Here is a 25,838-nt window from a genome sequence, read left to right as displayed (position 1 = left end):
TTCAGCGCTGCACTCCTCACTCCAGGAGTTGGATTCACAGGAGCACACATCACCACCACAGGGTAGGGACTTATTACAAACCCCCCCATTCCCCCTTCCTGTTGGGCCTCTCACTTGCTGCGGTGTACACTAGCCCTTACTTGTATATGGGGGGGGCGCCGATGCTGTTTCTTGACAACACTGTGCTACAATGTCTAGTTACGACACTAATGGTTAGCAAACAGAAAGACCAAAGATAAAGAAACAAGTATTGTGTGGAATAATCCACACTGCAGCTGATGCTAAAGCAGACCGGAACCAGACAGGACTGGGTCTGGAAAAGATTCTTTAGCACGAGAGCTCACAGGAAGAAGAACAAGAAGCAGGAACTATACAATGAACTCATACAAACAGAACATAAAACAGGGACACAAACAATGGATAAATTGCAGGGACAAACAAACAAGGGTTCTGCAGAGCTATAGCTATAAAAGAATGGAAGCATTGTTCCAACAGGACTGGGACTTGACACAGAGGGACAAAGGCTTTCGCTGCAACCCAACTCTATGGCCAGCAAGCAGTGCAAGGTAGATTCAGGAGATATAGGGAACAAGAGCCAATCAACAGCCTCCTGCAGCCAAACCTCCAAAGATTACTAATCCCATGCAGCTGCTAAAGCAATTAAGCAGACAGACAGACACTAACATGGCATTGTGTTATAAAAGATAATAACCTACCCCTATCCACTATTCACCATTGTAGAGCATGGCAGGCAACAAACAGTTTATTTCAAGTGTTGCAGAAATAATAATAATAATAATAATGATTTTATAGGGGTCTATTCAATAAGCCTTGTAAAGAAATAAATTGGAACGAGATAAAGTACTAAGCAACCAGCTCCTGTCATTTTTCAAACACAGCCTGTAACATGGCAGTTACAGTAGGAGTTGATTGGCTGGTACTTTATCTGCATGCACTTTATCTCTCTACAAGGCTTGGTAAATAGACCCCATAGTGTTTTTCTCCCAAAAGGACTCAATAATTTTCTGTGAAATGCCTGGACAGAAATATTTAGGAAATCTAACTACAGATGTAGCTAATGTACTTATTTTCTTCCAAGTTTGAAAAAAATATCTTGGCTTTGTTACAAAACACCAAAAAGTCAATAGAAACATATTGAAAATAACAGATTTGTGTAGCTGAAAAATGGGCAATAAACTTACGTACTCTTCAGGAGTTTTGGGAAGTATTCTATCCACTGTCGAACTGTTGAATCCCCCATCAGATATATCATTTTTCGAGCTAGACATGTGTGAATGTGAGATAAGGGTTCATCTGTAGATAAGTTGCAAAATAGAGGATACCAATGATTTTTTAGGAAATAGCCGCTAGGAAAAGGCACGGGCATCCCAGTCTGGCATTTTGGTTTCACACTCGTAGAAGTTCCTGTATTTGTCAAGAGAAAAGTTAAAATTAGGTTTTATTTTCTTAACAATGAAAATGCTGTATATATTGTAAACTATTTGTAAACATTGTTTTAATGTAGATGAATGGCATATATACAAGAGATAACATTATTATGACCATTATTAATAAATGTAAATGGCGTGTGTTTAATATATACATTTCTACAGTACAACTGCTGTTTATCTCTTTAAAGATTAAAAGGAAATGTTCAAACAGTAACACTAAAGGAAATGCCAAGCAAATCAAAGCAAATAGATACAATTATTATTATTAGTACCATAATATAATAGTGTTCACACTGGGCTGTTTTAGCAAGCTGCACGATTTTAGAACGTTAGAATCATACCTCCCAACTGTCCCGATTTTCGCGGGACAGTCCCGTTTTTTGTGGACTGTCCCGCTGTCCCACCCGCGGGCCGCAGTGTCCCGCGGTGGGGGGCAGTTGGAAGGCTCTGTCTCTCGCTGCCCTGCTTAGCAGAGCAGTGGTGAATAGATGCTGTGCGCATGCGCACAGCATCTATTCAGGGGAGACAGGAGGAGAGGGGGCATGCCAGCAGCTCACAGAGCGCTGGGCATGCCCCCTCAGTGACGAAAACGGGAGCGTGGCTAGCGAGTGCAGGTCCCCCGCGAAGCCACGGGCCCTTTTCATAGGCCACGTTCCCTTTTCATAGGCCACACCCCTTTTCGGGAGTGCACGCGGCTTCGCCACGCGTGTGTCCCTCTTTAGAACAGAAGAAAGTTGGGAGGTATGTTAAAATGCATCCTGCCATTATGGCTGTGCCCTGCTGAAACAGCCTATCTTTGGCTGACTTTTCGCACAGGCCACAGTGTTTCACAGGAGGACATATTTCATTGAAATAATCATCTTCGGATGAAGAGATGCCGTGTTCATGCTGCAGGGAGAGCTTTGGGGCTGCTCGCTATCTTCATGAGTGCAGGGCACAGCCCCTACAGTGATGAAAAGGGGCCATGTATTAAGGACACTTTCAAGTGGACACACACCCTTTTCTCTTACGTTCTAGAGGATGCTGGGGTCCACATTAGTACCATGGGGTATAGACGGGTCCTCTAGGAGCCACTGGCACTTTATGAGTTTGAGAGTGTGGGCTGGCTGTTCCCTCTATGCTCCTCCTACCAGACTCAGTTTAGAAAATGTGCCCAGAGGAGCTGGTCACAGCTAGGGGAGCTCTCCTGAGTTTTCCTGGAAAAAAGTATTTTTTAGAGTTCATTATTTTACAGGGAGGCTGCTGGCAACAGCCTCCCTGCAGTGAGGGTCTTAGGGGGGGAGTAGTGTCCGCTCTGCGGGGTCTGAGCCACTATCTCCACTGACAGGACACTGAGCTCCTGAGGGGATTGAACGTTCCCTACCACAGGGGATCGCTCACCCCAGCAGCATGCCGCCACCCCCTTACAGAGCCAGAAGATCAGTGGCGAGTTAGTCACCAGCCCCCCTAGCAAGCGGGAGCCGGTGTGAAGATGGCGACAACAAGGTATGGAGCGCAGTACTAACTGTGCTCCGGGGCTCAGCGGTACATGATGCAGTGCTGTGAGGGGTGCCCTGAGCCAGCTCCTACACCCTACACTGACCTCCAAGCCTGTCAGGGTCCCAGGATCGCTGCCAGCCCAATTCCTCAGGTCAGTATAAACTTCAGAAGAGCGGAAAGACAGCGCCATGTAAGGAGGTGGAGCTTCTCCTCAGGGTGGATCCAGCACCGTTCAGCGCCATCTTCCTGCCTGCAGAAGTGCCGACAGGGAGAGCTGTCCCTCCAAGTCAACTCCAGCTATCTTAAATGGTACCAGGCGGTTGTAGAAGGGAGTAGGAGGCTGTGTAAAGTCTGTGTAGTCTATTAAGGTACACAGACAGTGCTGGTAGTTTCATTAGTTCTACCTTAAAAAGCGCTGTGTGTGGGTTGGCTCCAATCTCTGTGTCTTTTTGTGGCATACTTGGGAGGGAAACTGTGACTGACATTTTCGTGTGTGTGTGTGTGTGTGTGTGTGTGTGTGTGTGTGTGTGTGTGTGTGTGTGTGTGTCGGTGTTTACTGTCTCACATAGCCAGGTCTAGGACTCTGTGTCACATGCTGCAGAAGAGATTTCCTCTCAGGAGGGATCCATTCCATGTACACAGGATTGTAATGCTTTGTCTCAGATCCCTATTGTTGAAGCTGATACTGAGACTGAAACTCAGGTGTTAAAGAAGTCTATGGCAGTTTGGTCAGGCTCTGTCCCTGTACCTGCAAAACCCCTAGCATGTTCCCACGGAAACGTGCACTTGCCCAATTATGCAAGATGACACGGATACCGACTCTAATACAGCAAACGGTGATCGGGACGTGCTGAGGGGGGCGGCATCCCTGGCTAAGGGGGTGCAGCTCATGATTGAGGCTATTAGAGATGTGTTAAACATTTATGACACTACAGCCGAAAAGGTTGAGAAGGCTTACTTCACTGATAATAAGAAAGCCCCGCTAACCTTTCCTGCGTCTAAAGAATTAAATGCTATATTTGAAAAGATCCTGGGAAAACCTGGAGAAAAAAATCCAGATTCCAAAAAGGGTTCTGGTTGCTTTTCCCTTCCCTGAGGAAGTTAGAAAAAAATGGGAAAGCCCACCAATTGTTAACGCGTCTGTCTCCAGACTGTCTAAAAGGGTGGTTATACCTGTCCCTGGTTCTATCGCGTTAAAAGAACCGGATGATCGTAAGATTGACACTACGCTCAAATCCATATACACTGCTTCAGGAGTGGCATTAAAGCCCACTATTGCCTGTGCATGGATTTCTAAAGCCATAGTAAAGTGGTCAGGCACATTACTAGGGGATTTGGATGCAATGGGTAAAAATGACATTGAATTGTTTTTACGTCACATACAGGATTCTGCAAGGTTCATGGTTGAATCCACGAAAGACCTGGGTACGCTGACTGCACGGATATCCTCCATGTTGGTATCAGCTCGCAAGGGACTCTAGCTACGTCAATGGACTGCAGACTATCCAGGACCAGGGCCAGTGCTACCATTAGGCAGCTTTAGGCAACTGCCTATGGGCGCCGGCACTTGGAGGGCGCTGCTGGGTGTACCAAAAAAAAAAGTGAGGCACCTCTCTGCTCATCCGGGTTGGAGCCACATGTCCGGCGCTGTTCCCTCCTCCCCCTGCTGCGTCACTCACCCCCCCCTTCATCCCGCCCGTCGCGATGACCGGGAGCAGCGCCTTTACCAGAGTGGAAAGGAGGACTTCTTCAACTGCCGGCTCCCTCATCCAACGTGCGAACAGGTCATGCGTGCATACTAGCTGCGACCACCATCAGGCGGTGGCTGTGGAACTTATTAGATGCTGTGTCTGCACTTTTTCACTTCAGGGGGGCTCAATATCTTTATTTATTTATTTATTTATTTTGGGGTGGGGCGCCTTAAGGATTTGCCTAGGGCGCTGAGGCACCTTGCACCGGCCCTGTCCAGGAGAAGTGTGGAGAACCTACCCTACACAGGTCAGGCTCTATTTGGGGAAGCGTTGAATGCGTGGATTTCCACGGCAACCGCGGGTAAGTCACCTTTCCTTCCCTCTGCTACTCCTTCTATGAAGAAACCATTTCTTCAGCTGTGCAGCAGTCCTTTCGGACCGCTAAGACAAAAAGCCCAAGCCTTCTACTACTTTTTTTAGAGGTGGTCAGGCAAAATACAAAAAGTCAGCACCCAGGCTCCCAGGACTAGAGACATGCTTCTGGTTCCTCAAAATCCTCAGCATGATGGTGGACCTCAAAGCTTGGAGAACGGGCTGGTGGGTGCGAGACTCAGAAATTTCAGCCACATCTGGGTGTCATCCGGCCTGGATCCCTGGGTACAGGATATTGTGTCCCAGGGGTACAGACTGGAGTTTCAAGAACTCCCGCCTCACCGATTCTTCAAATCAGGCTTGCCAGCTTTGCTGACAAACAGGGCTATCCTACAGGAAGCCATCCTAAAATTGGGGAAAATCACAGGTCATTGTCCCAATTCCACCTCATATGCAAAACAAGGGTTATTATTCAAACCTTTTTGTGGTACCAAAACCGGATGGTTCGGTCAGACCAATTTGGATATTCAAAATGGAGTCCCTCAGAACAGTGATTTCATGTCTGGAGGAGGGAGAGTTTCTGATATCCTTGGATATCAAGGATGCGTACCTCCACATTCCGATTTGGGGAACTATCATTTGGCCTCTCCACAGCACCGAGGGTGTTCACGAAGGTGATGGCAGAAATTATGTTTCTCCTCCGCATACAGGGGGTGAACATAATCCCATATCTGGACGATCTGCTGATAAAGGCAGCGTCCAGGGAGAGGTTGTTGCATTCCATTGTTCTTACGACTCATATGCTCAGGGAACACGGTTGGATCCTGATTTTTCCAAAATCACATTTGGAGCCGACCAGGAGGTTGTCTTTTCTGGGAATGATCCTCGACACAGAAGTGCAGAGGGAGTGTCTTCCGGGGGAAAAAGTGTTGGTGATACAAACAATGGTACGGGAGGTCCTGAAGCCAGCCCGGGGTTTGGTTAATCAGTGTATTCGCCTTCTGGGGAAGATGGTGGCCTCTTACAAGGCTCTACAGTACAGAACGTTTCATGCTCTGCCCTTCCGACTGGATCTCCTGGACAAGTGGTCGGGATCTCATCTACACATGCACAAGAGAGTACGTCTGTCGCCAATAGCCAGGATTTCACTCCTCTGGTGGCCACAACAACCTCACCTTCTGGAGGGCGGCAGGTTCAGGATTCAGGACTGGATCCATCTAACCATAGATGCAAGTCTCCGGGGCTGGGGTGTAATCACTCAAGGGGAAAACCTTACAAGAAAGGTGGTCAAGCCTGGAATCCAGCTTACCAATAAACATTCTGGAACTAAGAGCTGTCTACAACAGTCTTCTCCAAGTGGCCCATCTTCTGCGAGATTGAGCCATTCAAGTGCAGTCGGACAATGTAATGACAGTGGCTTACATAAACCGACAGGGCAAAATGAAGAGCAGAGCTGCAATGTCAGAGGTAACCAGAATCATCCCCTGGGCAGAAAAACACGCGTTGGCGAAGTCAGCAATCTTCATTCCGGGAGTAGACAACTGGGAAGCGGACTTCCTCAGCAGACACGATCTCCACCCGGGAGAGTGGGGACTCCATCCAGAGGTGTTCATGGAGGTAACAGATCTTTGGGTGTCCCTCAAATAGACATGATGGCCTCTCGTCTCAACAAGAGGCTTTGGCGGTATTGTTCTAGGTCGAGGGACCCACAAGCCACGGCGGTGGACGTGTACGTGTTTCCTCCACTTCCACTCATTCCAGGAGTTCTAAAACTCATAAGGAGAACAAGTGTTCAAGCAATCCTCATTGCTCCAGACTAGCCAAGAAGGGCTTGGTACGCGGATCTTCTGGATCTACTGCTAGAAGAGCCAAGGCTTCTTCCTCTTCGGGAGCACCTGCTGCAGCAGGGGCCATTCGCTTATCAAGACTTACCATGGCTACGTTTGACGCAATGGAGGTTGAACGCCAGATATTAGCTCGGAAGGGCATTCCGAACAAGATTATTCCCACCCTGATACAGGCTAGGAAAGAAGTAACGTTTAAACATTACCATCATATTTGGAAAAAATATGTATTTTGGGGTGAGTCCAAGAAGTTTCCTACGGTGGTGTTTCAACTGGGATGGTTTCTCCTCTTCCTGCAAGGTCAAGTTTCTCACATGGAAGGCGGTCACTTTTTTGGCCTTAGCTTCTCCTAGGCGTGTCTCAGAGTTGGGGGCTTTGTCTTGTAAAATCCCCTACTTGATCTTCCATGAAGATAGAGCTGAGCTCTGGACACGTCAGCAGTTCCTTCCAAAGGTTGTGTCTGTTATGAGCCACGGCTGTGGCTCATTCCTATTTTTGCATTTTGGTTATGTGTTTTATGTTATACTTCTGTTTATGTTCCCCGTGGGTGTCTTGGGGTGCTCGGAGCTCACCCTTAAGGAGAGGATACTGTTTTGAACCACAGGTAGTGGTTCATTCCTATTTTATGTTTATAGTTCTCTTGCAGGCCAGGATTTCCTTTTGCTCTGGTTTAGAAGATTATTGTTTGCTGTCAGTGGTGAGTCTGTGTTATTGCAGCCTGTTTCCATGTGGTTGGTCTCACCTGTCTGCTAATTGCATCTTGTCAGTTTGGAGTCATGCAACAGGGCAGCTGCACAACATAATTAATTAGGCCTCTCTGTTATATGCTGGCTCAGTGCAATTCACAGACGCTGGTGATATTTCTAGGTTTCCAGTCTTCCAGAGTGCTTGAGTTCTGAGCTTGTTCCTGCCAGTTCCTGAGCTCCTGTCTAGCAGTGTCTGTCTAGCTGCTTACTGTGTCGATTCCTGTGTCAGTTCCTGTGTCGATTCCTGTGTCTAATCCCGTGTCCTGCCGTGAAGCGTTCCTGTCCAGAAGTCCTGTGGCTTTGCCTGTGCCTGGTTGAGTTTCTGGCTTCTTGGTGTCCACCGGTCTGTCGTTTGGGATTATGCCTGTCCTCCAGTTCTGAGAGTCTGTGTCGGCAGCATTGGGGGTTCCTGTCCGTTTGCCAGTATTTGTACCGGTTCCGTGAGTAGCGGCTCTGCCGCATCCGTCGGTCTAGGCCGCTGTATTCCTTGGTTATTTCTGTCACTGGTGTTTTGCAGAGGGTTCTGCTTATGCTGTCACCGCCGGTACACAAAAGTATTGTGTCGGCGTGTGGTCAGCATTTCCTTTGTTGTTCTTTTCCTTTGGCAGCAAGCCGCACATACATTTAGTTTTAGGCTAGTTAGTAGCCCCTGGCTTTGGTTGTTTCAGTTAGAGGGCCCCTTGTTATTACCCTGTCTCAGTTCACGCTTTGTCTCTCTTTAAGACCTGAGGGGGCATCGGAGTTGGGCAGACCTAATCCGCCCTTCAAACGCGGCTGCCATGGGCCCAAGAAACCATAGTCCTGCAAGCGTGAATTGACAACACGGGTAAAACAACGGAGGTAGGGTGCCAGGGGCTATTCCCGTTCCATTTCTCCAAATCCAGTATTACGTCCTGGTGCTCTGGACTCCCTTCATAACATCTCCCTTATTCTGAGCACCAGGAACCTAACATTATCACCAGCCATACCACAAAAAAGAAATAAAACTTTTTTCTTTTTTGGCCCAGTCCAGTGTCTAGTCTAGAATCCAGTCCGGTGTTTAGAATCCAGTCCTGTCTAGAATTCAGTGTGCAGAATCCAGTCCGGTGTTTAGAAATCCAGTCCTGTCTAGAATTCAGTGTGCAGAATCCAGTCCGGTGTTTAGAAATCCAGTCCTGTCTAGAATTCAGTGTGCAGAATCCAGTCCGGTGTTTAGAAATCCTGTCCTGTCTAGAATTCAGTGTGCAGAATCCAGTCCGGTGTTTAGAAATCCAGTCCAGTCTAGAACTCAGTGTGCAGAATCCAGTCCGGTATTTAAAAAAAATCCAGTCTTGTTTTGTCTAGTTTAAAAATTCAGTCTTGCCTTGTCTAGTCTTGCCTTGTCTAGTCTTGCCTTGTCTTGTCTAGTTTTAAATCCTCCTATGTCTACTATGCAAGCCCTGCAGGCATCTCGCTCAGCCCTGAACTCTGCTTTCAGTGCTTTGAAACCTGAGCAACTAGAAGTTTTGCAGCAATCCTTAAAGCAACTGCAAAACCTTCTGACTAAAATCTTGCTCATCTTGCCAGAAGTCGTTGAGAGTACATCTATCTCTAAAGAGACTCTTGTTCACAGTATGGTGACAAGAGAATCCTCTGGTTTAATTGAAGAGAAAAGGTTTAAAGGTTTTCTGCAGCCCAGGCTCTCAGAAGAGGAGCGTCTGCGTCACAGAAACTTAAACTTATGCCTATATTGTGGGGGTTTAGGCCACTATCTGCAGACCTGTGAGTTGCGCAAGCCAAAGTGTGGTGACAAGTCCTGCCCTCTGGCCAAGTTGAGTCAGGATACAAGACCTACTCCTGTCTCTACTGTGGCAGAGGTACTTGTCACACAACCCACACTAAAAAGCTCTCTGTCCTATAATTGGGGTCCTTGGGCAAGGGAGCCCTATTATAGATTCAGGAATCAAAAGAGAATGTTTCTCTCCTCTCTTGATTTTCCTGTTCAAGCAGAGTTGCACACCCCTGGAGTGGTGCCCGATGCCCAGGGTCCTGGAGTGGTGCCCGATGCCCAGGGTCCTGGAGTGGTGCCCGATGCCCAGGGTCCTGGAGTGGTGCCCGATGCCCAGGGTCCTGGAGTGGTGCCCGATGCCCAGGGTCCTGGAGTGGTGCCCGATGCCCAGAGTGCTGGAGCGGTACCCGATGCCCAGAGTGCTGGAGCGGTACCCGATGCCCAGAGTGCTGGAGCGGTACCCGATGCCCAGAGTGCTGGAGCGGTACCCGATGCCCAGAGCGCTGGAGTGGTACCCGATGCCCAGAGCGCTGGAGCGGTACCCAATGCTCTAGGTTATAGAGGGACATCAAATTTTATAGCTCAGGTGTCCATACCAGAAGGGGTCTCAGAAGCTGTTACCCCAGGTAGGGACTTGAAAAGCGCAACCCCAGAAAGGGTATCTGAAACCATAGTTCTAGAAGGGAACTCGAGAAGTAAAACCCCAGAAGGGATCTTTGAAGTAATATCCCCAAGTGGGGTCTCGAGAGACGCAGCCTCAAAGAAGGGTCTAGAGGTCGCTTCCCCAGGAAAGAACTTAAGAGGCATAGCATTTGTGGAGGTTCTGAAGGTTATAGCTTCAGCAAAATTCCCGGGAGAAGTTTTGATAATTATCGACTCAGAGAGGGAGGCCAATGGCTCAGTCCCAGTGAGGGAAGCCGATGGCTCGGTCCCAGTGAGGGAGGCTGATGGCTCGGTCCCAGTGGGGGAGGCCGACGGCTCGGTCCCAGTAAAAGAATCCGAGGTGCTGACCCCAGCGGGGTTCCCGAAAGTCACTGCCCCGGGTGGGGTTCAGAAAGTCACTGCCCCGGGTGGGGTTCAGAAAGTCACTGCCCCGGGTGGGGTTCAGGAAGTCACTGCCCCAGGTGGGGTTCAGAAAGTCACTGCCCCGGGTGGGGATCAGAGAGTCTCAGCCTTGAGTAAGGTCAATAGTGACCAGGTCCTAGCAAAGCACTCTAGTCAGTCAGATGGGAAGGAAACAGATCCTGACTCTGTTGATATCTCAACATCCATAATCTTTGATGGGGACTTAGTCCAATTTCTGGCGCTTTACAAACACTATTACATCATTATGTTGTCTAGACCATTTCTGGGCATCACTTCAGAGAACCTTGTGCTCTATCTGATTTATTCCTTTAGAGGAGAGCCTTTTGAGTGGGCGACCAGCCTAATGAAAGCTGAAGATCCCATTCTTCAGGATCCCCCAGCATTCAGTGATGCAATTATTAAAAGATATGGTTCCAAAGAAATTGGTTCAGGTTTCTCTAGGTCACTCATCTTGTCTGCTGAGAGTTCACCGGATACTGTAGACTTGGCACAAGAGTCTCAGCCCATTGTTTTGACTGCAGAATGTGCTTTTCTCTCTTCTTCTAATAATAGTACTTTGCCTGAAAGTTCAGTTCCCAAGGGTAAGAAACCCATTTATAATTTTGAATGCAGCCTTGCTGGGTGGTACCATCAGTTCAGACAATGTTTGGGGAATTACCTTGGTCAGACCTAAAGAGCTTTGTAAAAAGAAGAAGAAGAAGAAAAAGAAATAATTGTTGACTCTTGCCTTGATATATAAAACAAAAAGATTTTTTTTTTTCCTTGTCTTGTGTCCAGTGGCCACTGTCAAGAGGGGGGCGCATCGTTACAAGCTGTTGCCACAGCTTGTTTCTGTTAGACCAGTGTGTCAGGATTTTTTTTGTGTATCCCTTGTTTTGGAAAGTTTGAATTTTGGGGTCCTTTGACCCCTCCTCAAGGGGGGGGTAATGTTATGAGCCACGGCTGTGGCTCATTCCTATTTTTGCATTTTGGTTATGTGTTTTATGTTATTCTTCTGTTTATGTTCCCCGTGGGTGTCTTGGGGTGCTCGGAGCTCACCCTTAAGGAGAGGATACTGTTATGAACCACAGGTAGTGGTTCATTCCTATTTTATGTTTATAGTTCTCTTGCAGGCCAGGATTTCCTTTTGCTCTGGTTTAGAAGATTATTGTTTGCTGTCAGTGGTGAGTCTGTGTAATTGCAGCCTGTTTCCATGTGGTTGGTCTCACCTGTCTGCTAATTGCATCTTGTCAGTTTGGAGTCATGCAACAGGGCAGCTGCACAACATAATTAATTAGGCCTCTCTGTTATATGCTGGCTCAGTGCAATTCACAGACGCTGGTGATATTTCTAGGTTTCCAGTCTTCCAGAGTGCTTGAGTTCTGAGCTTGTTCCTGCCAGTTCCTGAGCTCCTGTCTAGCAGTGTCTGTCTAGCTGCTTACTGTGTCGATTCCTGTGTCTGTTCCTGTGTCGATTCCTGTGTCTGATCCCATGTCCTGCCATGAAGCGTTCCTGTCCAGAAGTCCTGTGGCTTTGCCTGTGCCTGGTCGAGTTTCTGGCTTCTTGGTGTCCATCGGTCTGTCGTTTGGGATTCTGCCTGTCCTCCAGTTCTGAGAGTCTGTGTCGGCAGCATTGGGGGTTCCTGTCCGTTTGCCAGTATTTGTACCAGTTCCGTGAGTAGCGGCTTGGCCGCATCCGTCGGTCTAGGCCGCTGTATTCCTTGGTTATTTCTGTCACTGGTGTTTTGCAGAGGGTTCTGCTTATGCTGTCACCGCCGGTACACAAAAGTATTGTGTCGGCGTGTGGTCAGCATTTCCTTTGTTGTTCTTTTCCTTTGGCGGCAAGCCGCACATACATTTAGTTTTAGGCTAGTTAGTAGCCCCTGGCTTTGGTTGTTTCAGTTAGAGGGCCCCTTGTTATTACCCTGTCTCAGTTCACGCTTTGTCTCTCTTTAAGACCTGAGGGGGCATCGGAGTTGGGCAGACCTAATCCGCCCTTCAAACGCGGCTGCCATGGGCCCAAGAAACCATAGTCCTGCAAGCGTGAATTGACAACACGGGTAAAACAACGGAGGTAGGGTGCCAGGGGCTATTCCCGTTCCATTTCTCCAAATCCAGTATTACGTCCTGGTGCTCTGGACTCCCTTCATAACATATCCCTTGTTCTGAGCACCAGGAACCTAACAGTCGGCATTTTATATCAACCAACCTATTGTGGTGCCAGTTGCTACTGACTCCTGAATTTCATCAAAGTCCTTGGATGTTGTAAGGACTCTGAAAATCTATGTGAAGAGGTCTACTCATCACAGATAATCGGACTCTCTGTATATCCTGTATCATCCCAAGAAACTTGAGTGTCCTGCTTCTAATCAGACGATTTCTTACTTGATCAGGTTCACTATCCAGCATGCTTATTCTATGGCAGGATTGCCGTGTCCTACATCTGTTAAGGCCCACTCTACTCGTAAGGTGGGTTCTTCCTGGGCGGCTGCCCGTGGTGTCTCGGCTTTACAGCTTTGCCTTGCAGCCACTTGGTCTGGGTTGAACACGTTTGCAAAGTTTTACAGGTTCGATACTTTGGCCTCTGAGGACCTGAAGTTTGGTGAATGAGTTCTGCAGGAGCCTCCTCGCTCTCCCTCCCATTCTGGGAGCTTCAGAACATCCCCTTGGTACTAATGTGGACCCCAGCATCCTCTAGGAAGTAAGAGAAAATAGGATTTTAATTACCTACCAGTAAATCCCTTTTCTAGTAATCCATAGAGGATGCTGGGTGCCTGCCCAGCGCTTCGTGATCCTGCAGTGGTTACTTGGATCAGTACTGCTTAGTTCTTGGTTACATACTGTTTTGTTACTTGGTAAGTAATCTTGTTGTTATGATTCTAGTACTCAGGTCTGGGGTGATTTTATGTGAAGAGACCTGATTACCGGAACGTAATGCTGGGAAAGGGGAAAGGAATGGGAATAGCCCCTGGCACCCTATCTCCGTTGTCTCGCCCGTGCTGTCAGTACACTCTTGCGAGACTATGGTTTCTTGAGCCCATGGCAGCCGTGTTTGAAGGGCGGATTATGTCTGCCCAACTCCGATGCCCCCTCAGGTCTTAATGGGAGACAAAGAGTGAACCGAGACAGGGAGATAACAAGGGGCCCTCTAACTAAACAACAAGGCCAGGGGCTACTAACAAACCTAAAACTAAAGTATGTGCGGATTACCGCCAGGGAAAAGGACAACCAAAATACTCCACTTATCCTCTCTCCTACACGGCACCGCCGAGTACCGGAGAGGACTGTGGAAGCGGATACCTCCGCAAATGCTCCAAAACCAGCAAACAATATTAAGCGGCCTAGGCCGCAGCACACGGCAGAGCCGTCACTCACGAAACCAAGCGAGATCCTCTATAGAGTGTCACAGGTAAATGAGGACCAGGAGAACTCCTAGGGATGAGATGACAAACACCAAGACTCAGGAACTCTGAAGACTGGAACGACCGGACACAGCAGACCAGGAACAGATATAAACCAAACATGAGCAGCATGCAGGAAGCTATCACCGGCGTCTGTGTGAGGCACTGAGAAGGCATTTAACAGGGAATTCCCCAATCAGAGTCCAGAGCCTGATTACAACCAATGTTGTACAGCTGCCCTGCTGCACGACCAGAAACATGTGTGCACAGTGATTAATCCACCCTGCCACAGGGAACGCGGTCCGCCCGTGGCGTCCCCGTTGCTAGGGTCCCGGCGGCTCGGCGCGCCCGGCGTCCTAGCATTGCTAGGGAGCCGGCAGCACAGCGCGCACGGCGTCCCAGCGTTGCTAGGGACCCGGCAGCTAAGTGCGCTCGGCGTCCCTAGTTGCTAGGCGACGGGCCGGGAGGAAGTCCCGGACCGCGGCGCCTAACAGTACCCCCCCCTTGAGGAGGGGTCAACGAACCCCTAAAGCCAGGCTTCTGAGGAAATTCCTGAAAGAACAACCTCTTGAGTCTAGGGGCATGCAGATCCTTATCCAGGACCCAAAACCTTTCCTCCGGACCATAGCCTTTCCAGTGAACCAAAAAATAAAGCCGGCCTTGGGACACTTTAGAATCTAAAACCTTCTCTACCAAGAACTCCTGTTGTCCCTGCACATCCACTGGAGATCTACCCTGGAAGGTCCTCCGAGGAAATCTCCTGGAAGAAACACATTGTTTCAACAGGGAACAGTGGAAAGTATTTCCAATTCTGAGAGATCTTGGCAAGCGTAGCCGAAAAGCAACTGGGTTGACCTTCTTAATAATAAGAAATGGTCCAATAAATTTAGGTCCCAGTCTAGCCGAGGGTTGTCAGAGCTTGATGTTACGAGTTGACAACCATACCTTATCTGCCACCTTAAAAGTGCAAGGACGTCGGAGTCTATCAGAAAATTTCTTTTCTCGGAAGGCCGCTTTTCTGAGGGCAAGGTGCACTTTTCTCCAAATTGCTCTGAGATGGGAGGTTAAGGTCAACGGGGAAACTGGAGAATGATGGAAAAAAGAATTGGCTCTAGGATGAAAACCAAAGACTGAAAAGAATGGGGACTCCTTGGTGGAGGAATGACAAGAGTTATTATAAGCAAATTCGGCCAAAGGAAGAAACTCGGACCAATCATTCTGGAGTTTGGCCGAATACAAGCGTAAGTACTGTTTTAATGACTGGTTGACTCGTTCGGTTTGCCCGTTAGACTGTGGATGGTAACCAGATGTTAAAGACAGTTTCATCTTCAATGAGGCACAAAAACGTTTCCAGAATCGTGCGATGAATTGCGGACCCCGATCAGAGACAACATCAGTGGGCAAACCATGGAGCCTGAACACATGACGGAGGAACAAAACTGCCAACCCTTGAGCAGAGGGTAATCGGGGAAGAGCAATGAAATGAGCCATTTTACTAAAACGGTCCACTACCACCAAAATGACTCGAAATCCGGCTGAAAGGGGAAGGTCCACCACGAAATCCATGGAAATATGAGACCAATCGCCTGAGAGGAACGGCTAAAGGCATGAGTTGCCCGATAGGCAATGAACGAGGAATCTTATGCTGTGCACAAACCTGACAGGAATGGACGAATTCCTTAACGTCTTTAGAAAGACTCGGCCACCACACTGAGTGAGAGACTAACTCCAAGGTCTTAGTGATACCCGGATGCCCCGAGACTTTGTTGTCATGAAACTCAGTTAAAACAGTGCCTCTCAAAAATTCGGGGACAAAAAGACGACCAGCAGGAGTAAGTCTAGGAGCTTGGTGTTGAAGCTGATTTAACTGAGTAAATAAATCCTGTGTTAGGCCTGCCCGGATGACTGAAGATGGAACTATGGGGGTAGTAACAGGATTGCTATTGTGAACCGGAAGAAAGCAACGTGACAGGGCATCAGCTTTCCTATTATTGGACCCAGGCCTGAAGGTAATTATAAACCTGAAACGAGTAAAAAACAATGCCCAACGTGCCTGCCGAGCATTAAGTCGTTTGGCTGACTCAATATATTGCAGGTTCTTATGGTCAGTAAAAACAGTAATAGTATGCCTAGCACCCTCCAAAGAATGCCTCCATTCCTCGAAAGCCCATTTTACTGCCAGTAATTCCCGATTACCAACGTCATAGTTGGATTCAGCGGAGGAGAATTTCCTGGACATGAAAGCACAAGGATGTAACTCCTGAGACTCCGGATCTTCCTGAGAAAGGATTGCTCCCACTCCAACCTCGGAGGCATCAACCTCCACAATAAAGGGAAGCTCCGGATTAGGATGTCTAAGGACAGGAGCCGAGACAAAGGCCTGTTTCAAGGCTCGGAAGGCTAACTCAGCTTCATGCGACCAATTGGAGGGATCCGCTCCTTTCTTAGTCAAAGCTACTATGGGAGCGACTAGGTCAGAAAAAGTATGAATGAACCGCCTATAATAATTAGCAAACCCTAAAAAGCGCTGAATTGCTTTTAAATTAGTGGGTTGTGCCCAATTAAGGATGGCCTGGAGTTTTTTCGGTTCCATGAAAAATCCCTGGGGAGAAATAATGTACCCCAAGAAAGACACCTCTGTGATGTGAAAATCACACTTCTCAAGCTTAGCATATAAATGATTCTCTCGTAACTTTTGAAGAACCAGACGCACCTGGGTAACATGTTGTTCCATAGACTCAGAGTATATCAAAATGTCATCTAGATAAACGACCACAAACTTCCCAAGGAAGTCACGGAGAACATCGTTAATGAGGTCTTGAAAAACCGCCGGAGCATTTGACAGGCCGAACGGCATCACCAGGTATTCATAGTGACCCGACTGAGTGCTGAAAGCCGTCTTCCACTCATCCCCAGATTTTATTCAGATGAGGTTGTAAGCTCCCCTAAGATCAATTTTCGAAAAGATCACGGCGGAGCGTAACTGATCAAAAAGCACTGAAATTAAGGGCAAAGGTTAGGTGTTTTTCACAGAGATCTTATTCAGGGCCCTAAAATCAATACATGGTCTAAGCGACCCATCTTTTTTCTCAACAAAGAAAAATCCTGCAGTCAATGGAGATTTTGAAGGCCTAATAAAACCTTTCTTAAGGCTTTCCTGAAGGTAATTATTCATGGCCGTGGTTTCTGGCCCGGACAGGGCATATAATCTCCCCTTAGGCAAAGTGGCACCTGGAACTAACTCTATTGCACAGTCGTAGGACCGATGGGGAGGCAGAATGTCCGCATTGCCTTTGGAGAACACATCGGCAAAATCCTGATATTCCACAGCAATAAGCTCTGGGACGACTGCTGCAACCCGGACTGGATGAGAAATACATTCCTTAACACAAAAAGGACCCCATTGGGAAATCTCCCCGGACCGCCAATCAATGGTGGGATTATGAAAGGCAAGCCAAGGGTGACCCAAAACTACAGGAACTGCCAGACAATGTGTAAGGTAGAATTCTATCTCTTCAGAATGTAAGGCTCCTACTGTAAGTAATACTGGAGGTGTGCGGTGAGTAATTATCCCATTGGAAAGCGGACCCCCATCTAACCCGTGCATGGTGATACGTTTATTCAACGGTATCTGAGGAATGCCTAAGGCCTTAGCCCAAGTTAAATCCATAAAATTTCCTGCAGCTCCACTGTCGACAAAGGCCGACACCAATGGAACTGAGGCTGCCAAAGGAAATCTTAACAGGAACTAGGAGAGAGTCGTTTGAGGAGATAAGCTGCAGACCTAAGTGAACCCCCTCACAATTCACTTGGTCAGAGCGTTTCCCGACTTGTTCGGGCAGTTGCGAGCAATATGTCCCTTACCACCACAGTACAAACAGAGACCAGAACTTAATCTTCTGGTTCTTTCCTCTGGGGACAGCCGGGAGAGACCCATTTGCATGGGCTCCTCGACGTCCTCTGGAAAGGTATAAACACAAGGACTAGGCCTAAAAGTTGTTCCTCTTTCAGCCCTCCGCTCTCGGAGACGACGATCTATTTTAATAGCAAGCTCCATGAGTTTATCGAGAGTCTCAGGAGCGGGGTACTGAAGGAGACTGTCTTTAATAAGTTCAGATAAACCGAGGCGAAACTGACTGCGCAGGGCCGGGTCATTCCAGCCACAGTCGTTCGACCAACGGCGAAATTCGGTACAATACACCTCTGCTGGATTTTTCCCTTGTTTAAGAGCACGTAGGTGACTCTCAGCTGACGCCTCTCTATCTGGGTCATCATACAACAGACCTAAAGATTTTAAAAAGGCGTCTACCGATAACAAAGCAGGATCTTCAGTTTTTAACCCAAACGCCCAGGTCTGTGGATCCCCCTGGAGCAACGACATAATAATCCCAACCCGCTGAGATTCAGTACCAGAGGAACGAGGCCTTAAACGAAAATATAGCTTACAAGCTTCTTTAAAATTAAAAAAATATTTTCGGTTACCCAAAAAACGGTCGGGTAAATGCATCTTTGGTTCCGGGACCACACTCGGGGAGGCTCGCAAAAGATTTTCCTGCGATCTCACCCGAAGAGAAAGGTCCTGAACCATCTGAGTTAGTTCTTGAATTTGATTAGCAAAAAGCTGACCGGGATTTGGTCCTAACCCTGCCGGATTCATGAAGCCGGATTTTATTCTCACCAAAACAGAATGGGAAAAAATTCAAAACCCCCTTTTTTTTTTTTTACGTTTTTTTTTTTTTTTTTGGGCCGGTGATAATGTTATGATTCTAGTACTCAGGTCTGGGGTGATCTTATGTGAAGAGACCTGAATACCGGAACGTAATGCTGGGAAAGGGGAAAGGAATGGGAATAGCCCCTGGCACCCTATCTCCGTTGTCTCGCCCGTGCTGTCAGTACACTCTTGCGAGACTATGGTTTCTTGAGCCCATGGCAGCCGCGTTTGAAGGGCGGATTATGTCTGCCCAACTCCGATGCCCCCTCAGGTCTTAATGGGAGATAAAGAGTGAACCGAGACAGGGAGATAACAAGGGGCCCTCTAACTAAACAACAAGGCCAGTGGCTACTAACAAACCTAAAGCTAAAGTATGTACGGATTACCGCCAGGGAAAAGGACAACCAAAATACTCCACTTGTCCACTCTCCTACACGGCACCGCCGAGTACCGGAGAGGACTGTGGAAGCGGATACCTCCGCAAATGCTCCAAAACCAGCAAACAATATTAAGCGGCCTAGGCCGCAGCACACGGCAGAGCCGTCACTCACGAAACCAAGCGAGATCCTCTATAGAGTGTCACAGGTAAATGAGGACCAGGAGAACTCCTAGGGATGAGATGACAAACACCAAGACTCAGGAACTCTGAAGACTGGAACGACCGGACACAGCAGACCAGGAACAGATATAAACCAAACATGAGCAGCATGCAGGAAGCTATCACCGGCGTCTGTGTGAGGCACTGAGAAGGCATTTAACAGGGAATTCCCCAATCAGAGTCCAGAGCCTGATTACAACCAATGTCGTGCAGCTGCCCTGCTGCACGACCAGAAACATGTGTGCACAGTGATTAATCCACCCTGCAACGGGGAACGCGGTCCGCCCGTGGCGTCCCCGTTGCTAGGGTCCCGGCGGCTCGGCGCGCCCGGCGTCCTAGCGTTGCTAGGGAGCCGGCGGCTAAGCACGCACGGCGTCCCAGCGTTGCTAGGGACCCGGCGGCTAAGTGCGCTCGACGTCCCTAGTTGCTAGGCGACGGGCCGGGAGGAAGTCCCGGACCGCGGCGCCTAACAGTACCCCCCCTTGAGGAGGGGTCAACGAACCCCTAAAGCCAGGCTTCTGAGGAAATTCCTGAAAGAACAACCTCTTGAGTCTAGGGGCATGCAGATCCTTATCCAGGACCCAAAACCTTTCCTCCGGACCATAGCCTTTCCAGTGAACCAAAAAATAAAGCCGGCCTTGGGACACTTTAGAATCTAAAACCTTCTCTACCAAGAACTCCTGTTGTCCCTGCACATCCACTGGAGATCTACCCTGGAAGGTCCTCCGAGGAAATCTCCTGGAAGAAACACATTGTTTCAACAGGGAACAGTGGAAAGTATTTCCAATTCTGAGAGATCTTGGCAAGCGTAGCCGAAAAGCAACTGGGTTGACCTTCTTAATAATAAGAAATGGTCCAATAAATTTAGGTCCCAGTCTAGCCGAGGGTTGTCGGAGCTTGATGTTACGAGTTGACAACCATACCTTATCTGCCACCTTAAAAGTGCAAGGACGTCGGAGTCTATCAGAAAATTTCTTTTCTCGGAAGGCCGCTTTTCTGAGGGCAAGGTGCACTTTTCTCCAAATTGCTCTGAGATGGGAGGTTAAGGTCAACGGGGAAACTGCAGAATGATGGAAAAAATAATTGGCTCTAGGATGAAAACCAAAGACTGAAAAGAATGGGGACTCCTTGGTGGAGGAATGACAAGAGTTATTATAAGCAAATTCGGCCAAAGGAAGAAACTCGGACCAATCATTCTGGAGTTTGGCCGAATACAAGCGTAAGTACTGTTTTAATGACTGGTTGACTCGTTCGGTTTGCCCGTTAGACTGTGGATGGTAACCAGATGTTAAAGACAGTTTCATCTTCAATGAGGCACAAAAACGTTTCCAGAATCGTGCAATGAATTGCGGACCCCGATCAGAGACAACATCAGTGGGCAAACCATGGAGCCTGAACACATGACGGAGGAACAAAACTGCCAACCCTTGAGCAGAGGGTAATCGGGGAAGAGCAATGAAATGAGCCATTTTACTAAAACGGTCCACTACTACCCAAATGACTCGAAATCCGGCTGAAAGGGGAAGGTCCACCACGAAATCCATGGAAATATGAGACCAATCGCCTGAGAGGAACGGCTAAAGGCATGAGTTGCCCGATAGGCAATGAACGAGGAACCTTATGCTGTGCACAAACCTGACAGGAATGGACGAATTCATTAACGTCTTTAGAAAGACTCGGCCACCACACTGAGTGAGAGACTAACTCCAAGGTCTTAGTGATACCCGGATGCCCTGAGACTTTGTTGTCATGAAACTCAGTTAAAACAGTGCCTCTCAAAAATTCGGGGACAAAAAGACGACCAGCAGGAGTAAGTCTAGGAGCTTGGTGTTGAAGCTGGTTTAACTGAGTAAATAAATCCTGTGTGAGGCCTGTCCGGATGACTGAAGATGGAACTATGGGGGTAGTAACAGGATTGCTATTGTGAACCGGAAGAAAGCAACGTGACAGGGCATCAGCTTTCCTATTCTTGGACCTAGGCCTGAAGGTAATTATAAACCTGAAACGAGTAAAAAACAATGCCCAACGTGCCTGCCGAGCATTAAGTCGTTTGGCTGACTCAATATATTGCAGGTTCTTATGGTCAGTAAAAACAGTAATAGTATGCCTAGCTCCCTCCAACCAATGCCTCCATTCCTCGAAAGCCAATTTTACTGCCAGTAATTCCCGATTACCAACGTCATAGTTGGATTCAGCGGAGGAGAATTTCCTGGACATGAAAGCACAAGGATGTAACTCCTGAGACTCCGGATCTTCCTGAGAAAGGATTGCTCCCACTCCAACCTCGGAGGCATCAACCTCCACAATAAAGGGAAGCTCCGGATTAGGATGTCTAAGGACAGGAGCCGAAACAAAGGCCTGTTTCAAGGCTCGGAAGGCTAACTCAGCTTCATGCGACCAATTGGAGGGATCCGCTCCTTTCTTAGTCAAAGCTACTATGGGAGCGACTAGGTCAGAAAAAAGTATGAATGAACCGCCTATAATAATTAGCAAACCCTAAAAAGCGCTGAATTGCTTTTAAATTAGTGGGTTGTGCCCAATTAAGGATGGCCTGGAGTTTTTTCGGTTCCATGAAAAATCCCTGGGGAGAAATAATGTACCCCAAGAAAGATACCTCTGTGATGTGAAAATCACACTTCTCAAGCTTAGCATATAAATGATTCTCTCGTAACTTTTGAAGAACCAGACGCACCTGGGTAACATGTTGTTCCATAGACTCAGAGTATATCAAAATGTCATCTAGATAAACGACCACAAACTTCCCAAGGAAGTCACGGAGAACATCGTTAATGAGGTCTTGAAAAACCGCCGGAGCATTTGACTGGCCGAACGGCATCACCAGGTATTCATAGTGACCCGACTGAGTGCTGAAAGCCGTCTTCCACTCATCCCCAGATTTTATTCGGATGAGGTTGTAAGCTCCCCTAAGATCAATTTTCGAAAAGATCACGGCGGAGCGTAACTGATCAAAAAGCACTGAAATTAAGGGCAAAGGATAGGTGTTTTTCACAGAGATCATATTCAGGGCCCTAAAATCAATACATGGTCTAAGCGACCCATCTTTTTTCTCAACAAAGAAAAATCCTGCAGTCAATGGAGATTTTGAAGGCCTAATAAAACCTTTCTTAAGGCTTTCCTGAAGGTAATTATTCATGGCTGTGGTTTCTGGCCCGGACAGGGCATATAATCTCCCCTTAGGCAAAGTGGCACCTGGAACTAACTCTATTGCACAGTCGTAGGACCGATGGGGAGGCAGAATGTCCGCATTGCCTTTGGAGAACACATCGGCAAAATCCTGATATTCCACAGGAATAAGCTCTGGGATGACTGCTGCAACCCGGACTGGATGAGAAATACATTCCTTAACACAAAAAGGACCCCATTGGGAAATCTCCCCGGACCGCCAATCAATGGTGGGATTATGAAAGGCAAGCCAAGGGTGACCCAAAACTACAGGAACTGCCGGACAATGTGTAAGGTAGAATTCTATCTCTTCAGAATGTAAGGCTCCTACTGTAAGTAATACTGGAGGTGTGCGGTGAGTAATTATCCCATTGGAAAGCGGACCCCCATCTAACCCGTGCATGGTGATACGTTTATTCAACGGTATCTGAGGAATGCCTAAGGCCTTAGCCCAAGTTAAATCCATAAAATTTCCTGCAGCTCCACTGTCGACAAAGGCCGACACCAATGAACTGAGGCTGCCAAAGGAAATCTTAACAGGAACTAGGAGAGAGTCGTTTGAGGAGATAAGCTGCAGACCTAAGTGAACCCACTCACAATTCACTTGGTCAGAGCGTTTCCCGACTTGTTCGGGCAGTTGCGAGCAATATGTCCCTTACCACCACAGTACAAACAGAGACCAGAACTTAATCTTCTGGTTCTTTCCTCTGGGGACAGCCGGGAGAGACCCATTTGCATGGGCTCCTCGACGTCCTCTGGAAAGGTATAAACACAAGGACTAGGCCTAAAAGTTGTTCCTCTTTCAGCCCTCCGCTCTCGGAGACGACGATCTATTTTAATAGCAAGCTCCATGAGTTTATCGAGAGTCTCAGGAGCGGGGTACTGAAGGAGACTGTCTTTAATAAGTTCAGATAAACCGAGGCGAAACTGACTGCGCAGGGCCGGGTCATTCCAGCCACAGTCGTTCGACCAACGGCGAAATTCGGTACAATACACCTCTGCTGGATTTTTCCCTTGTTTAAGAGCACGTAGGTGACTCTCAGCTGACGCCTCTCTATCTGGGTCATCATACAACAGACCTAAAGATTTAAAAAAAGGCATCTACCGATAACAAAGCAGGATCTTCAGTTTTTAACCCAAACGCCCAGGTCTGTGGATCCCCCTGGAGCAACGACATAATAATCCCAACCTGCTGAGATTCAGTACCAGAGGAACGAGGCCTTAAACGAAAATATAGCTTACAAGCTTCTTTAAAATCAAAAAAATCTTTTCGGTTACCCAAAAAATGCATCTTTGGTTCCGGGACCACACTCGAGGAGGCTCGCAAAAGATCTTTCTGCGATCTCACCCGAAGAGAAAGGTCCTGAACCATCTGAGTTAGTTCTTGAATTTGATTAGCAAAAAGCTGACCGGGATTTGGTCCTAACCCTGCCGGATTCATGAAGCCGGATTTTATTCTCACCAAAACAGAATGGGAAAAACTTAAAAACCCCTTTTTTTTTTTTTTTTTGGGGCCGGTGATAATGTTATGATTCTAGTACTCAGGTCTGGGGTGATCTTATGTGAAGAGACCTGAATACCGGAACGTAATGCTGGGAAAGGGGAAAGGAATGGGAATAGCCCCTGGCACCCTATCTCCGTTGTCTCGCCCGTGCTGTCAGTACACTCTTGCCAGACTATGGTTTCTTGAGCCCATGGCAGCCGCGTTTGAAGGGCGGATTACGTCTGCCCAACTCCGATGCCCCCTCAGGTCTTAATGGGAGATAAAGAGTGAACCGAGACAGGGAGATAACAAGGGGCCCTCTAACTAAACAACAAGGCCAGTGGCTACTAACAAACCTAAAACTAAAGTATGTGCGGATTACCGCCAGGGAAAAGGACAACCAAAATACTCCACTTGTCCACTCTCCTACACGGCACCGCCGAGTACCGGAGAGGACTGTGGAAGCGGATACCTCCGCAAATGCTCCAAAACCAGCAAACAATATTAAGCGGCCTAGGCCGCAGCACACGGCAGAGCCGTCACTCACGAAACCAAGCGAGATACTCTATAGAGTGTCACAGGTAAATGAGGACCAGGAGAACTTCTAGGGATGAGATGACAAACACCAAGACTCAGGAACTCTGAAGACTGGAACGACCGGACACAGCAGACCCGGAACAGATATAAACCAAACATGAGCAGCATGCAGGAAGCTATCACCGGCGTCTGTGTGAGGCACTGAGAAGGCATTTAACAGGGAATTCCCCAATCAGAGTCCAGAGCCTGATTACAACCAATGTCGTACAGCTGCCCTGCTGCACGACCAGAAACATGTGTGCACAGTGATTAATCCACCCTGCAACGGGAAACGCGGTCCGCCCGTGGCGTCCCCGTTGCTAGGGTCCCGGCGGCTGGGCGCGCCCGGCGTCCTAGCGTTGCTAGGGAGCCGGCGGCTCAGCGCGCACGGCGTCCCAGCGTTGCTAGGGACCCGGCGGCTAAGTGCGCTCGGCGTCCCTAGTTGCTAGGCGCCGGGCCGGGAGGAAGTCCCGGACCACGGCACCTAACACTTGTTCAGCCATTGCTGATGTTTCAAGCTAGTTAGCTTGGTTTGCCTTGTGCGTGAGCTGGTGTGAATCTTGCCACTATCTGTGTAAAATCCTTCTCTCAAAGGTGTCCATCTCCTCGGGCACAGTTTCTAGACTGAGTCTGGTAGGAGGGGCATAGAGGGAGGAGCCAGCACACACTCTCAAACTCTTAAAGTGCCAGTGGCTCCTAGTGTACCCATCTATACCCATGGTACTAATGTGGACCCTAGCATCCTCAACGGACTACGAGAAAAGGATTTACCGGTAGGTAATTAAAATCCTATTTTCAGACGTGCAGTAGTGCCCTATTCACAGAGAGGTGCCCTCACCCACTCCAGCCCTGGAGTTAACACTAACACAGTGTAGATAGCTGCTTATCTATTCACTAAAGTACTAACGCCTGGAGGGTGCATTTTTATACCAGCATAGTTTGTCCAGGAGTAAATTGATGCTTTTAGCAGGTTTCACTGTTGTCATTATTATGGACTAATCAGCAATTATTTTCGAATATTAAAAAAGGTACTGATACTATTTAAAAAAAGGTACTGTACTCGCCTAAACTTCTGATGTCCTTTGGCCAGGTTAGTTAACTATGGCTTTTTAAGTAGTATTTAATGAGTTGACATCTACTTTATAAATTTGCTTTATGCCACTTTGCTGAAAGATTCATACAGGGATGCCACAGATAATTTAGAGAAATTTGATTTATTGCACCGCAAACAAATATAATTGGCCATTCCTCAACATTGTAGGGAGATACTGTTACAGGTTGAGTCTCCCATATCCAGAGTTACAAAAGCCAAAATGTTCAGAAAGCCAAAAGTTTATGAACGTGAACATGATGCATATTTTTCTCAGGTGGTACTCATGCCTGCCCACATTACCCTGTTTGCTGACACTTTGCAGTCTCCACATGCCACACACTACCATTGTGGATCACTACAGGTATTGGGTTAGCTCTCAGAGACTGTCCATCACCATGA

At 47.9% G+C, this 25,838-nt stretch overlaps 1 protein-coding gene across 1 annotated transcript in view; it reads right to left on the bottom strand.

Moving 5' to 3' along the window:
• Positions 1–25,838, bottom strand: part of LOC135057278 (NXPE family member 1-like) — a 283,743-nt gene that overhangs the window by 1,860 nt on the left and 256,045 nt on the right. Inside the window, exon 6 of the mRNA XM_063963169.1 lies at positions 1,207–1,425. Coding sequence (XP_063819239.1) covers positions 1,207–1,425 — 219 coding nt within the window. The remainder of the gene's footprint in view (positions 1–1,206; positions 1,426–25,838) is intronic.

Source organism: Pseudophryne corroboree, chromosome 3 (genome assembly GCF_028390025.1).
Source record: "Pseudophryne corroboree isolate aPseCor3 chromosome 3, aPseCor3.hap2, whole genome shotgun sequence".
Lineage (NCBI taxonomy): Eukaryota > Metazoa > Chordata > Amphibia > Anura > Myobatrachidae > Pseudophryne > Pseudophryne corroboree.
This window is presented reverse-complemented; position numbering and strand designations above follow the sequence as displayed.